Source organism: Convolutriloba macropyga, unplaced genomic scaffold, assembly GCF_964194025.1.
Source record: "Convolutriloba macropyga unplaced genomic scaffold, txConMacr16.3 SCAFFOLD_1965, whole genome shotgun sequence".
Taxonomy (NCBI): domain Eukaryota; kingdom Metazoa; phylum Xenacoelomorpha; order Acoela; family Convolutidae; genus Convolutriloba; species Convolutriloba macropyga.
Genome location: NW_027451696.1, coordinates 1 through 16038, shown reverse-complemented (window position 1 = coordinate 16038; position 16038 = coordinate 1). Strand labels below are relative to the sequence as shown.

At 39.7% G+C, this 16038-nt stretch overlaps 1 protein-coding gene across 1 annotated transcript in view; it reads right to left on the bottom strand.

Annotated features, from left to right (window-relative positions):
• The window catches only part of LOC142356904 (uncharacterized), a gene marked incomplete at its 3' end in the record, with an annotated part of 33930 nt that extends 18833 nt beyond the window's left edge, over positions 1-15097 (bottom strand). Inside the window, exon 1 of the mRNA XM_075408660.1 lies at positions 14624-15097. Coding sequence (XP_075264775.1) covers positions 14624-15097 — 474 coding nt within the window. The remainder of the gene's footprint in view (positions 1-14623) is intronic.
• Between the last annotated feature and the right edge of the window lie 941 nt (positions 15098-16038).

The following is a 16038-nucleotide window of genomic DNA, read 5'->3' as shown; positions in this document are numbered from 1 at the left end:
CATTTTGACTCGCGCTGATCTCACAACACAGGTCGTTGCCAGTGAAGATCTCAATGATTCGTCCCAGCATGTACTCACAACGTTTCACAGAGTCATCTAATAGCCAAACTAACTCGCCTTTATTCAGGTTTCGCACATGTTCTCTTGACCACTTCGATCTCTGGTTCCATTGTGGAAGATATTCACGAGTTCATATTTTCCAGATCATTTGGGCATATACTTGAGCCATTTTGAAAGCTTATCTTAGGTCATGGTAGCGTTCAATGGATGGCATGAATGGTGCACTCGCGTTCTCCTGTCCTAGCAAGAAATGATGTGGTGTGAGTGCTGTCAAATTTTCAGGGTTGTCACTTATTGCTGTCAGGAGTCTTGCGTTGAGAGCCTGTTCCACAAGACACATTGTTGTGCTCAGTGCCTCGTCGGTAAGGCTTAGTTTGTCCAAAATTGCAATCATGACTTTCTTGCAACTTTGAACCGGTCTTTCCCAGATTCCACCAAAGTGAGGAGCTCCAGGAGGATTGAACTTCCAAACGATCTTTTTCTGAGCTAAGTCACTTTCAATCTTAGGTTTGTCCCACTCGTTCATGAATGCTTTCAAATCATTGGCTGCTCCAACGAAGTTTGTTCCGTTGTCGCTGATGATGGTACTTGAGTAGACACGTCTCCCAATGAATCTTGTTACTGCAGCTAGACATGACACGGTGTCCAACAACTGTGCGAATTCGATGTGTACTGCTCTGGTTGTTAGACAATTGAAGAGGCAGCATCATCTCTTCAGTGTACGTCGTAGGAATTTGACTTCGAAGGGTTCGGAGTAGTCAGCTACGTTGTGGCCAAATGGGAACACATGTTCATCAAGTCGTTCTCGGGGTAGGTCTGCCATCGGTGGATGAATCTGGTTGGTTTTCCTGTGTCTGCATTTGATACAACTCGACTTGATTTTCCTTAATGCATTTCTTTATCCGATGATCCAGTACCCTTGTTGAAGCATGTTTTTCACATAATCTGTCCCTTTATGTAGGTTCTCACGATGTGCTTTCTCCAACAGAATTGGGTGTTTTGCATTATAATCAAGGTTTGACTGCTTCAGTCGGCCCTTCACTCTAATTGTTCCATCTTCCTCTATGAAGGGTGACAGTTTGGCGATTTCCATTGCTTTGGAGATTTCTCTGATGTTTGCTATCAACTTTGAAACATTCGGGAACCTTTCATTTTGAATGAATCGAAACAAAATTTGTTCTGCTTGGTGGATCTCTTTTGCTTTGAGGGGTCCCTTCTGCTTCGCCTTGAACCTCATGCAATAGGCAATGAAGTTTGTAATTCGGTTGAACCTACTGTGTAGTCTCCAATCGATTAGTTGGTCTAGTTCAGTTCTGTGGCTACAGTACTGGTAACTTGCTCACTCAGCTTCAGCTTCGTTCACTTGGCACCACGGCTTCGGCCACTTTTCTTCATCTGTCTGGAGCCATGCCGGCCCGTTTAACCATCAGACTCCTTGAGGCCTTCGTTGGACATCCCTCTTGTGCCAATTTCTGCTGGGTCCGATGCCTTTGACATGTCTTCATTGATCCATGGAAGAGTTTTCTAGTATTTCTGCCGCGATGTTGGCATCAAACACCTGTTGTTTCTTTTGAGCTGACTGTAACCAATTTAAATCTGTTGATGAATTGGACCAATGGTAAATTTTGTCAATAGTGACATCATGCTCTTGCAATATCTGCTTTCTGAGACGAACTCCGTATACTGCGGCTCTAATTTCTATCTTCGGAATTGTCGTGTTTCTGATAGGTGCTACACGGCATTGGTGAGTTTCAACGTTGCTTCGTCTTGCAGATATGCCACGATGCACATCGCTTCTTCTGACGCGTCCCTGAAATTAAGTAGTCTCAACTTGTACATCCGTTTTCGAAATAAAGTCCCATAGCAGAGTAGAAGTTTATTGGTAACTTCACTTCCTCTTCTCGCCATAGAAGTCCAACTTTGTATCTTTCACTCACCGGTGAATCGAGATGTTTGCTCCAATGTTTTGATTGCTCTCTGTTCGTTTCTCGAAAGACATCACATTTTGAAGCGTAGGATTCGATGTCCCACCATTTACTCAACTGACTTGCTAACTTGTCCTCTGATACTGAGGTTGCTGTTGCAGCAATAGTTGGTGCTGGCTTCACTGGTAGGGGGCCACTTAAGGCCCACCCTATTTTTGATTTCACTACCAACGGTGCGGTTCTATTGACTGACTTCTTGAATTCTAATAGGTTCTAAGAGGTGATGGATGTCGTAGCAGTCTTGTCCAAGAATTACTTGAACTTCGTTTAGATTGTAGCTCTGACTTGACAATTTCTTCAGATGTGTGTAGCGATCTTTCAACCCTTGCAGGTCTACAATTTGGTCACCAAGCTTCAGTTTCTCGTGAACATAGAGAATTGCACTGTCGTCAATGGTTGAGACTTCTCGTGTGCTGAAACCGCTATCAGCACTATTTTCAGTCTTGACATCTTGTGATCCGTGGATTCCTGTTATTGACAAAGACGGCTTTCGGCCTTGCAGCTGCAGTCTAGATACAATTGACTTGTTCACGAATGAAATTGAGGATCCCGTATCACACATTGCCAGCACACACAGGCTGTGATTTCTGTTGCGGATTTCTGAAGTTTGTAAGGCTTCAACCAGTGTTAGTAATGTTGCTCACGTCTCGTTAAGTAAGCTCAACTAACTTATAATTCGCAAGATCTTGAGATCTATCAAAACTTAGCAAAAGAGACTAAAGTGGTTAAGAATCAAATTTTAGTCTATCTGATAGCCAACTGCTCTTGGTAACAGTTTCTAATGGTTCTAAATACAATACGGTTTCACTAATCAAACAATTGGGTTAAAGTAATTAATCAAATATTTATCATTTATAACATCATCGCTACTTGTTTCTGATTGGTTAATCAAGAAAATGATTCAGGTCATTATTTACATAGTAAATGTCAAATTACTGCAATATTTACTTTTGTTGACATAAGCACGGATGGTTCTTACGTAGCACTAAATGCCTCGAATATACGGTATTTCACATTTAATGGTCATCTAAAGTATCATAAAATAAACAACTTAAGAAATTTACAAATAAATAACAAAATATCGAAAAATGCCAATTTTGCACCATATAAGTGTTAATAGCCACACTTGTGGGTCTGATACAATAACGTTCGTTGGGTCCATGAGTAGCTTAGAGGTAAACCTAACCGTCTGCCATAACCTTGGGCTGCTCGGGTTTTGCCTTCACAAAATCGGGGGGGGTGGACAAATTTTTGGTCCCAACTTGTAAAATTTTTCAGTTTTGACCATTTTTGAGTTTCGACAAATTCTAAGTTTTTTCAGTTTCAAAGTTGTTTCATGCTGTCTGATGGCTTTTGTAGCTCATTTGGAGTGGCGCCAAAATCGCCGGCCCTGTTTTCGATCTCGGAAACACCATCGTAGAATACTGGCGCTAACTTCACGACTGGCCGGTTTAGCTCTCCATGTGCCATTTTGACTCTCGCTGATCTCACAACACCGTCGTTGCCAGTAAAGATCTCAATGATTCGTCCAAGTTTGTATTCACAGCGTTTCACAGAGTCATCTACTAGCCAAACTAACTCGCCTTCTTTCAGGTTTCGCACATGTTCTTTTGACCATTTCGATCTCTTGTTCCATTGTGGAAGATATTCACGAGTCCACCTTTTCCAGATCATGTCAGCGTATGCTTGAGCCGTTTTGAATGATTTTTTCAGGGCGTGGTAGCGTTCACTGGACGGCATGAATGGTGCACTTGCGTTCTCTTGTCCTAGCAGGAAATGATTAGGTGTGAGTGCTGTCAAATCTTCAGGGTCGTCACTTACTGCTGTCAGGGGTCTTGCGTTGAGAGTCTGTTCTAAAAGAACATTGTTGTGCTGAGTACCTCGTCGGTTAGGCTTTTGTTGTCCAAGATTGCAACCATGACCTTCTTGCAACTTTGAACCAGTCTTTCCCAGATTCCACCAAAGTGAGGAGCTCCGGGAGGATTGAATTTCCAAACAATCTTTTTCTGTGCTAAGTCACTCTCAATCTTTGCTCTGTCCCACTCGTTCATGAATGATTTCGGCTCATTGGCTGCTCCAGCAAAATTTGTTTCATTGTCACTGATGACGGTACTTGGGTAGCCACGTCTTGCAATGAATCTTGTCACTGCAGCTAGACATGACTCGGTGTCCAATGACTGTGCGACTTCGATGTGTACTGCTCTAGTTGTCAGGCAAGTGCAAAGGCAGCACCATCTCTCCAAGGTACGTCGTAGGAACTTGTCTTCGAAGGGTCCGAATTAGTCGACTCCGGTATGAGTGAATGGGAACATATGTTCATCAAGTCGTTCCCGGCGTAGATCCGCCATCGGTGGGTGAATTGTGTTGGCGTTCCTGTGTCTGCATTTGATGCATCTGGACTTGATTTTTCTTAAAGCGTTTCTCAGCCCGATGATCCAGTATTCTTGTTGGAGCCTGTTTCTCACGTAATCTGTGCCCTCATGTAGGTTGTCTCGATGCGCTCTTTCCAACAGAAGTTGTACAACTGGATGTTTTGCTGTTAACAATATTGGAGGTTTTGCATTGTAATCAGGGTTTGAATGCTTCAGTCGGCCTTTCACTCTAAATATTTCATCTTCCTCTATGAAGGCTGACAATTTGGCAATGTTTAAAGTTTTGGAGATTTCTTTGCTGTTTGCTACAGACTTCGAAACATTCGGGAAGCTTTCGTTTTGAACAAATCGAAACAGTATTTGCTCTGCTTGATGATTTTCGTCTGCTTTGAGGGTACCCTTCTGCTTTGTCTTGAACCTCATGCAGTAGGCAATGAAGTTTCTAATTCGGTTGAAGGTACTGTATCGTCTCCAGTCAAATAGTTGTTCTAGTTTTGTTTCTGTTGCTACAGTACTCGTAACTTGCCCGGGTTCGAGTTCGTTCTCTTGGCACCACGGCTTTGGCCACTTTTCTTCATCTGCCTGGAGCCATGCCGGCTCGTTTAGCCATAGGGACTCCTTGAGGCCTTCGATGGACATTCCTCGGGTTCGAATGTCGACAGGGTTTTCGACACCTTTGACGTGTATCCATTGATCCATCGATGAGTTTTCCAGTATTTACGCTGCTCTGTTAGCAACGAACACTTGTTGTTTCTTGTGCGCTGCCTGTAGCCACTGTAGCACTGTTGATGAGTCCGTACAATGAAAGATGTTGTCAATTTTGACATCATGTTCGTTTAGAATCTGCTTTCTGAGACGAACTCCGTAAACTGCGGCTTGAAGTTCTAATTTCGGTATCGTCATATGTCTGATGGGTGCCACACGACATTTCCCTAATACATATGTCAGTTCTAGCGTTGCTTCATCTTGCAGATATGCCACAATGCACATTGCTTCCTCTGATGCATCTGTAAAAATGTGAAGTCTCAGGTTTGTGCATCTGTTTTCAAAATAAAGTCGATTTATTGACATCGTTCTTATTTCTTTCAACTCAGAGCACCAATCACTGAACATTTTTGAGTGTTCTACTGACAACTCTTTGTCCCATGCTTGTCCCATTGATGCCCACATGCTTTTGAGTAGGAACCGCATTCTTATCGTGAAGGGTGAACAAATCCCAAGTGGGTCGAACACTGCTGAGACAAAGGATAGGACAATTCTCTGAGTTATTTTTGCTTGAAATTCTTGCTCAGTTCAACGACAGACTATGAGACTGTCTGTGTCCACATTCCAGTTGAGTCCTAGGATTGAAGATGATTGTGGTTCTGCTTCGAAACTACAACTTTCGTTGATCTCTCTGTCTCTGGGATCTGTGACTTGACTTGATCGTGTTTTGTTATCCGTTTCGTCAAATTGAATCCACCTTTGTTAAGGATTTCTCTGACTTTCTGGTAGATTTCAATCGCTTCTTGAGGTGTTCCGACTGACTTGAGGAATTCGTCCATGTAGAAGTTTCGCTGGACAGCTTTGACAAGATTATCGTCTTCTTTCGCGTTATCTTTCGCCACTTGATGCAAAGCGTAATTTGCACAAGTCGGCGAGCTTTTCGCCTCAAAAACGTGTCGTGTGTACTCGTAGACTTCTCTCCTCTGCTCTGAATCTTCTCGCCATAGAAATCGTAAACATCGGCTGTCATCTTTTGGGACACCAACTTGAAGAAACATCGCTTCTATATCGGCTGATAAAGCTATTTGGTGTTCTCGGAAGCGAAATATGATTCCAATCAAACTCTGCAGCAGGTCTGGTCCAGATAGAAGTTTGTCGTTCAGGGCTACACCTTGATACTCTGCTGCTGCGTTGCATACTCTTCTGACTTTTTCGGGTTTATGCGGGTATATGACAGGATGATGTGGTAAATACCTTTGCAGTTTGTCTTTGGTTTCATTCACTTCAGCTTGATCTACTTTCCGAACGTATCCAGCGTTGACATATGTGTCAATGGTTTCTTGGTACCGCTTCTTTAGTGTTTCGTCTTTCTGCAGGCGTCTTTCTAGAGACTTGAGTTGCCCCAAAGCAGAGTAGAAGTTGTTCGGTAACTTCACTTCGTCCTCTCGCCACAGAAGTCCTACTTCATATCTTTCACCGTTGAATCGCGTTGTTTGCTCCAACGTCTTGATTGCTCGTTGCTCTTCCTCTGAATGTTCGGTGACATCGCAGTTTGAGGCGTAGGACTCGATATCCCACCACTTGCTCAACTGGTTTGCTAGTTTATCATCTGCAATTGATGTTGCTGTTGTGGCACGAGTTGCTGCCTGCTTCCCTGATAACGGACCACTTAATGCCCAGCCAATTTTTGATTTCACTGCCCATGGAGCAGCTTTGTCTTCTGACTTCTTGAATTCAAAAGGGTGATGAATATTGTAACAATCTTGTCCAAGAATCACTTGAACATCGTTTAGATTGTAGCTCTGACTTGGCATGTTCTTCAGATGTGGGTAGCGGTCTTTCAACTCTTGCAGTTCTACAATCTGGTCACCCAATTTCAGTTTCTCGTGCACATAGAAATGCACTGTTGTCAATGGTCGAGACTTCTCATGCGCTGAAACAGCTATCGGCACTATTTCCGTCATGACATCTTGTGAGCCATGGATCCCTGCTACTGATAGAGATGTTTTTCGGCCTTGGAGTTGGAGTTGTGACACCAATGATTTGTCCACAAATGAGATTAAGGATCCCGAATCACACATTGCTAGTACAATTAGGCTTAAGTCTCTGTTTGTCAGCTTGTTTCGTACCACTGGAAGTCCTCCTTGGGTGATGTTAGTTGCTACGGCAGTTGTAGCATCTGAGACCTTCTTTGTAGTTTCCTTCTTCGGTAGGTCGCTGTGCAAAAGTCTGTTGTGCCGCCTTCCACAGCTGGGTACACTACATGTCCTGCTTTTGCAGTCCTCCGACATGTGGCCTGGTTGCAAACAATCGAAACACAATCGGAACTTCTGGACATGCTCTCGTCGTTCATTTACTTTCAGTGATTTGAATTTTTCACATGTCCAAATGCGGTGTTTTCCGTCTCTGAAGGGACATTCGAAATTCTTGGGTTTGCTTAACTCTCCAGCGTTTGAAGCAAAGGTACTCGTCTTCGGTTTATCACGGCTTTGAAATTTGTTTCTGTCAAACGACGAGTTCGCCTGTGCTAACAAGTTCTCATGAATTACAGCTTTGGAGGCAAGCAACTTTTTGAAAACAATCAGTTTGCCTCTTAGTAGTCGACGATCTTGCTTATACTGCAACCATTGTTCTCTTAGTTGAGGAGAAAGTTTTCTCGTTGTTGAACTTAGCCCTGCCTCTGCTTCTAGATCTGATGTGCATCCAAGTTGAGTCAAGGTGTTCACCACATTTGTAACCGCATTTGCGAACCTGACGATGCTCGTGGAATCGTCGTGCCGAATTGGAGGATGAGTATGTATTTTCTTGAATTGAGCATTGACTATGACATCTGATCTGCCATACTTTTCACAGAGTATATCCCAAGCATGATAGTATGATTGCAAGCTGAATCCCATTCCGATATTGCTGCTTTTGCTGGACCCGTGAGACTGGTCTTGAGATATTGCATCTTTTCTGTATCGCTGATTGGCTTTTGATGAACAACAACATCAAAGAGACCTGACCACTCTGGCCACTCCAGAGGATCTCCTGAAAACTCAGTCAGTTTTAGTTTTGGCAAGCCACTGGCACCACTGCATGGTACTGGTTGGTAAATGACTTGGGGAGTGGTGTGATTCATTGTGCTGCTGTTTCTGCTCTCGGCAGACCTGTTTCGAAGGTTGTTAATGGGACTCTGACTCCTGTTTCCAGTTTGAACTGCTGACGTTCCCTGCTGCTGAAACGTCTTCCTTATCAACGGCGGTGCTGGTGGATCCGTTACTCTAATTGATTTACGGACTTCTGGTTTCTTGAGAATGCTCGGTTCTGTCAGTTGCGTTGAGAAAAGTCTTTCACCCGGTTGGAACAGCGGGGTAGTTTTCGGGTAAGTGCTGAAACGTTTGTCACCTCTCTCCTGCGCGACATTCGTTGGTGGGTCGATAACAACATTTTGAGATAGTGGCCGCCTATGGACAGACTGTTGAGCCACTGATTCTGCCCACCCTGCTGTTCTTTCGTGATTTAGTTTTGATCCATCACTTTCTATCTCATCTGCCACTGATCCAGATGCTCTTGAGCTTCCTTTGCTCAGCTCAAGTTTCATACGGCTTTCTTCTTCTTCTTCTTCTTCTTCTTCTTCTTCTTCTTCTTCTTCTTCTTCTTCTGCTTTCTTTTTTTCGTTTTCAAGTGCTCGCTCATGCTGTCGAAAACGCAGTTCATTTTCTTGTTGTTGCATCATTAGACGTAATTCTTGCTCTTGTTGCTGTTGTTGTAACTCTTGTTCTCGTTGCTGTTGTTGTTGTTGCAAACGTAACTCTTCTTGCTGGCGACGAAGTTCTATTTCTTCACGCTCCTGCTCTAACTCCAAGTGGCGCTCTTGCAGTCGTTGCTCTGTTTCTTTCCTTGCTCTTAGGTTTTCGAGCTCCATTTCTTCGATCTGTCGCCTTTTTGATGATCGCGAGTTGGCAATACTGGGTTGTTTTCTGCTTACATGTGTAGCAGAATGCTTGGGAGAGACCTCGGCGTTTTCCTCAGCGTTTTCTATTGCTCCATTACCTGTATCAATTAGACTTTCGTCGTTTGGGTCGTTGTCACCAGCCGATGTATTTGAAACTAACGATGTTTGGTTTCCACAATCCTTGCTGAGCCTGTACTGTTTGATCAAGTCTTGATAGTGACTCCTAGCATTACTGAAATTGGTAAACCCATAATGACAAGCTTCTGTCTTCAATAATCGAAGACATTCTGGGAAAATTTCATCTAGCCTTTCTAATAATCGTTCCGCCTGACCACACATTATCTGTTTCTCCGATTCGCTTAAAATTTCTGCTTTCAATTTCTTTTCTAGCTTTAACAATTCGTTCTCGATTGGAACAGCATCTTCCAATAATTTGTACCATCGCAATGTGTCTTTCCGGTAGTCGACGACTACTGCGCGACAATCTTCAATGTCTCAGAGATCTGGTACTTTGTCAACTACCCATCGCAAAACTTTACTCTTTTCTTCTAACTTACGCTTGGTGCCATTGTCAAAGCTTTCAAAATACTTTGGTTTTAATAGTAGCCTTTGCTGTTGTCGGTTTTCTTCCAAGTTGTCGTACGTCTCGAAGAAACATCGATAAGCATCTTCTGCGGTTATTGTTTTGTTTTGTGTCAGGTAGCCTTCCAGCTCGTTGAGGTGTCTAGAGAAGGACTTGAGTAGGTCAGCTTGCTCTTTCTCTAACGTCTTGAGTGACCACTCGACTTCCAATCAGCTGTCTTCCAGTGTCTGTTGGGACTTTTGCTGGCCATCGCGCCGGTTTTGTTTTGGTCCACCAGGTTGAATTGAAGTTTCGTTGCTGTTCGGGTAACTGCTGTTGTTGTTGTCCGAGTCGGCGGACCAAATGTTGCGGCTGATCAAGAATCTCAGCGGAACCGATATATCACAGCCTGGTTCTCGAGTTTTACGCCGGCCTGGTTCTTCACTGGGTTCGATTGACTAACTATCTCGCAGAAATAAATAGTCATTCGGACGTATTAAAGGACTGTAACTTTAATTTTGTTGATTGAAGTTAAGAAAATCCTTAGTGATAATCTAAGTTCAATCTCGTGCTGATGTTTGTAAGGCTTCAAACAGTGTTAGTAATGTTGCTAACTTCTCGTCAAGTAAGCTCAACTAACTTATAACTCGCAAGATCATAAGATCTTTCAATACTTAGCAAAAAAGACTAAAGGGGTTAAGAATCAAATTTTAGTCTATCTGAGAGCCAACTGCTCTTGGTAACAGTTTCTAATGGTTCTAAATACAATTCGGTTTCACTACTCAAACAATTGGGTTAAGTAAATAATAAAACATTTATCATTTATAACATCATCGCTACTTGTTTCTGATTGGTTAATCAAGAAAATGATTTAGGTCATTGTTTACATAGTAAATGTCAAATTACTGCAATATTTACTTTTGTTGACATAAGCACGGATGGTTTTTACGTAACACTAAATGCCTCGAATATACGGTATTTCACCTTCAATGGTCATCTAAAGTATCATAAAATAAACAACTTAAGAAATTTACAAATAAATAACAAAATATCGAAAAATGCCAATTTTGCACCATATAAGTGTTAATAGCCACACTTGTGGGTCTGATACAATAACGTTCGTTGGGTCCATGAGTAGCTTAGAGGTAAACCTAACCGTCTGCCATAACCTTGGGCTGCTCGGGTTTTGCCTTCACAAAATCGGGGGGGGGTGGACAAATTTTTGGTCCCAACTTGTAAAATTTTTCAGTTTTGACCATTTTTGAGTTTCGACAAATTCTAAGTTTTTTCAGTTTCAAAGTTATTTCATGCTGTCTGAGGCCTTTTGTAGCTCATTTGAAGTGGCGCCAACAATTTCAATTCACCAGTTTTATACGCACTACAAGGAGTCCTCTTTGTGTGATCATTGTTGCTACTGCAGTCGTAGCATCTGAGGCACCGGTTGTAGCCTCGTTTCTTGAGAAGTCGCTGTGGAAAAGCTTGCTGTGTCGTCGTCCACAATTGGGCACACTGCAGGTTCTACTTTTGCAATCCTTTGACCGTTGGACAGGTTTCAGGTAATTGAAACACAGTTTGAACTTCTGCTCATGTTCTTGTCGCTCATTAAGCTTCATTGATTGTAATTTCTCACAACTCCAAAAAGTGTGCTGTACATCATTGAACGGGCATTCTGAATGCTTTGGTTTTGATATTGCATAAAAACGAATTGAACTGCAATTTTATCGACGCATAGAAAATCTCTCAACAACAAATAAAATTAAATTAGCCGACAAAAAAAAAGGAAATATCGGCGTAACTTGTTCACCGATACGTATTCAGAACCTAACAATTTTTAGTTAGAAATGAGCAAAGTTGATTTATTTTATTAGTGTTCTTAAGGAAATTTGAGTGATTCGAACAGTTTTGGCATTTTGCACGCATTTTGCAAAGATTCAGTTTAGCATACTCATTTTCGATAACTTAATCTTTAGTTTGAGGATCGTGTAATTAAGAAACTGACGCCAGAAAAATTTCTATCTGTATGTAGTTTTTCTCAAAAACTCTGTCAGTGATACTTAGCCACGACAGTCTTTCTGACTTCCAAAATGGCTTCCAACTCCAACATTTTCTTCTTTGTCAACAATAACGAATGAACGTAATTAAGTTTTCGTTAAAAAATTTTATTTTTCTTTGATTTTGCATCTCTATGTATTTTTGTAAGTATAATATTAACTCGATTTGTAAAACCAGTATGGTAGTTTAACCCACTGATTATGTGAACAAAAAATTATTGATCGACACAAGGACAATGTTTCATTAGAGAACAACAAAACGGTCAAATATGAGACCGGAAAATTTCCAAAAACATCAATGTTTTAAATGTGTAATTTTTTTTAAAAAATTCCTTCAAGAAAGGCCTATTTATTATTTAGTGATAAAAATTGCCTTCAGTACCACGTAAAAAACATTAGCAACTATAAAGCACTGCAAAGCCCTCCGTCGTTTTCTACCAACTGTAACCTTCCATGTGAAAATCCGAGCTTCAACTACATAAATTCTAAGAAAACTGCCGTTAAAGTCTGCTTCAATTTGAAATTTTGTAAAATTACTGTCAATTCGAATTGTAAAAAATAGTATGGAAATGTATCTGACTGATCGTTTAAACAAATATTGATCAACACAGAGACACTGCTTCAATAGAGAACAACAAAACGGTCAAAGATATAACCGGAAAATTTTTGAAAAACAGCAATGTTTTAAAGGTGTAAAACTTTTTTCCGCGCAAATTGTTTCATGATGGGCCTTATTTTTATTATTTAATGATAAAAATTGCCTTCAGTACCATGTAAAAAAATTAGCAACTGCAACGCACTGCCACTTTTTGCCTTCAATTTCCACAAATTGTAAAGTTTATACAAAAATCAGAGCTCCAAATATATAAACTCTACAAAACTATCGTCAAATCTTTGTGTTATCAATAAAAACAAAGAATAATCGTTTAAGCACCATTTGAGATAGCATTTTAAAAGGAAACGGCACATTTATGCTTTCACAATATCTTTAATTTAATTTAACTCATCAGTTTGACGGAGGGTAGAAATTTTTATTTTATTAGATCTGATAAACCAGTGTCATTTTAAACTGAGAACTGGCCCTTTATAATGAAATCAGTATTTTCCCTGCCTCTTGTTTTTATTCTTCTGGCATTGAAAAAAACATTCCCCAAAAGAGCCGGTATGTCTTTGACTTTTTATATGCTGTCTTCAGGTTGAGCCTCATTTGAATAAATGTTTACACAACTCGAAGATCTGCCTCCAGATTTCATTAAGGCGAAAGTCACCAGAAAACATTAAAAACTCAAACTGATACGCAGACACTAATGTATTTTAGGAATTCAAAGTAAAGGCGACAGAACGCTCGTACGGAACTTTCATCTTGATTCCTTTTAAGCACAGTTTTTGATATTACATAAAAACTAATTGAACTGCAATTTTATCGACGCAAAAAATATCTTCTAACAACAAAAGAAAATAAAATTAGCCGACAAAAAACGGAATATCGGCTCAACTCGTTTATCGATTTGTATTCAAAACCTAACAATTTTTAGTTGGAAATGAGCAAAATTGATTTAGTTTATTAGTGGTTTTAATGAAAATATGGTTATACGATCATTTTTGGCGTTTTGGGTTTTAAGTTAATCTTTAATATGAGGTTTGTGTAGTTAAGAAATTGTCGCCAGAAAAATTTCTCTCTCAATGTAGTTTTTCTCAAAAACTCTTGCAATGATACTTAGCTACGACAGTCTTACTGACTTCCAAAATAGCTTCCAACGAAAAAACTTCGCTTTTTAATAAGCAATAAGGAAGATCATAATTGAGTAATTGTTAGGTAATTTCATATTAAACAACATGTTAAGTACTTACATATTACAACATGTTAAGTAAATATATTTTCTCTGATTTTTCATCTGTTTGTAATTTTGTAAATGTAATATCAATTCGTTTTGTAAAACTAGTATGGTAGTTTAACCGACTGATCGTTTGGGCAAATAATAATTAACATATGGACACTAATTCATTAGACAACAATAAGACAGTCAAAGATGGGACCGGAAAATTTCTTAAAAAACAGCATTGTTTTCGAGTTTTAAAACTTTTTTGTGCAAAAATTTTTTCACAAAGGGACTTATTTTTTTTGATGATAACAATTGTCTTAAGTACCTTGTAAAAAAGTTTTATCAAATAGAGAAAGAATAAGGATAATCGTTTAAGTTCCATTTCAGATAGCATTTTTCAAGTAAACGGCACAATTATACTTTCGGCATGTCTTGGTTCAATTTCATGGTAGCTCATCCGTTTGACAGAATGTAGAGATTTCTCTCTTATAATTCAAGGTCACCATTTCAAAAGAAAAAATTCTTTTCTTAGCCTATTGTATTTCTTCTGGTATTAAAAAACGTTCCTAAAAAACATGAAAAACTCAAAATGTGGACACTAATTATGCCTACACACACACACACACACACACACACACACACACACACACACACACACACACACACACACACACACACACACACACACACACACACACACACACACACACACACACACACACACACACACACACACACACACACACACACACACACACACACACACACACACACACACACACACACACACACACACACACACACACACACACACACACACACACACACACACACACACACACACACACACACACACACACACACACACTCACACACACACACACACACACACACACACACACACACAAACACACACACACACACAAACACACACACACACCACACACGCACACACACAATATATTTATATATATACATATATATATATATATATGTATACATATATAATATATATATATATATATATATATATATATATATATATATATATATAAAACTCTTACCATAAAGTCCCAAAATCCGGCCTTGAAATCACAGCAAAGACTTAGTAACATGATGTGCTCTAACCTTAGACTTGCGCGCTGCGATACCAACAGGAGAGAATGAGAAAGAGTGAATCTCGAAATGGTCTGCTCCGACAAAAATATCTTTCCCGCAGTTGATCGTTTCATATTCCACATCATCTTTGGATGTCAGAACGCGCCGATCGAACGGCAGCTTGACCACCACTTTTTGCAAGAATGCAATATGCACTGGTTGGTGAATGAACACAACTGGAGTTAATAATGTGTCAGCCCCATTTAAATGCAAAACTTTGTCCGGAATTAAAATCTCTATGACTAATTTCTTTTTGCCCAGAATGCAAAAAGACGGAAAATAAATCACAATATTTTCGACATTTTCTTCGTTTTGAATTTCGGAGTCGGAGTTCAAATACCAGTTCTTTTTCTTGAGCTTCGTAGAGTACCACAGTTCGACGGTGCCGATCATTTCCCGAAACTTGAATGGAAACCACTTCACGAATGATCCGTTCGCAGCCATCCTCACTAAGCAAATTTACAAAAAATTATATTCCATACACAAGGAGGCTCTTTAATGTGGCGTATGCATTTGCTCTCTCGACCTCGCGTATCCACATTTTTGACTTAATTGTCTTGCAAATGAATAGATTAGAGATATGCATAAATAGATGTTTGTGTAGAAAAATTGTTACAAACCGTAACTACTAAAGAATTATATGATGCCATGCCACATTGGCGAGCTCGTGATACCTGCCATTAGGAACACTTCAGACAACACAGTCGACAAGAAAAAAACAAAAACAAGAAATTTTTGCAAAATCTTAATATCCATTTTGAAGATAAAAAATTACAGAAAATTTTTCAAACAGTTTTGGAAACCATAAAGTATGAAGCCATTAAAGTGATCACCTATTATATGAAAGTTTTTGCTATTAATTAAATTAATACTTTTACTATTTAGGTCAGTATATCAAGGCCAAACCGCATTTGTTCACTTGGGTCTAAACTGAAAATCAATGAGGCTTGTTATTAACGCGTTGTTTAGGTTCAAAATTAAAAGAAAAACATTTCTTAAGACATACAAAATCGGCTGTAACATAAAACCAATAGGGATATTGTAATGTGAATCTAAAGAAAGTGGACGAGACTTCTAATTGATGAGATTAGGTTTCAAATTTGTAAAAAGAAAAACAAAAAATGAGAAGTCCAAAAACCTCTAAAAGATGTGAAAGGAAATAAAATATAATTATCAAAACCATTAGCCATCAACTGATCGCATTGAATAAGTTTCTTGGCCCTAATTAAAAAAAACGTATTGTGAATTATAATGAATCAGGAAACATCCTATTTTCTCAATATCTTGTCTTAAGAGTTAAAAAATGCGATATAACGGTGTCGAAGTCATTAAAAAATTAAGTTAATCAGGGAAGAAATTGAAATTTCTTTGATTTTTTTTCAATG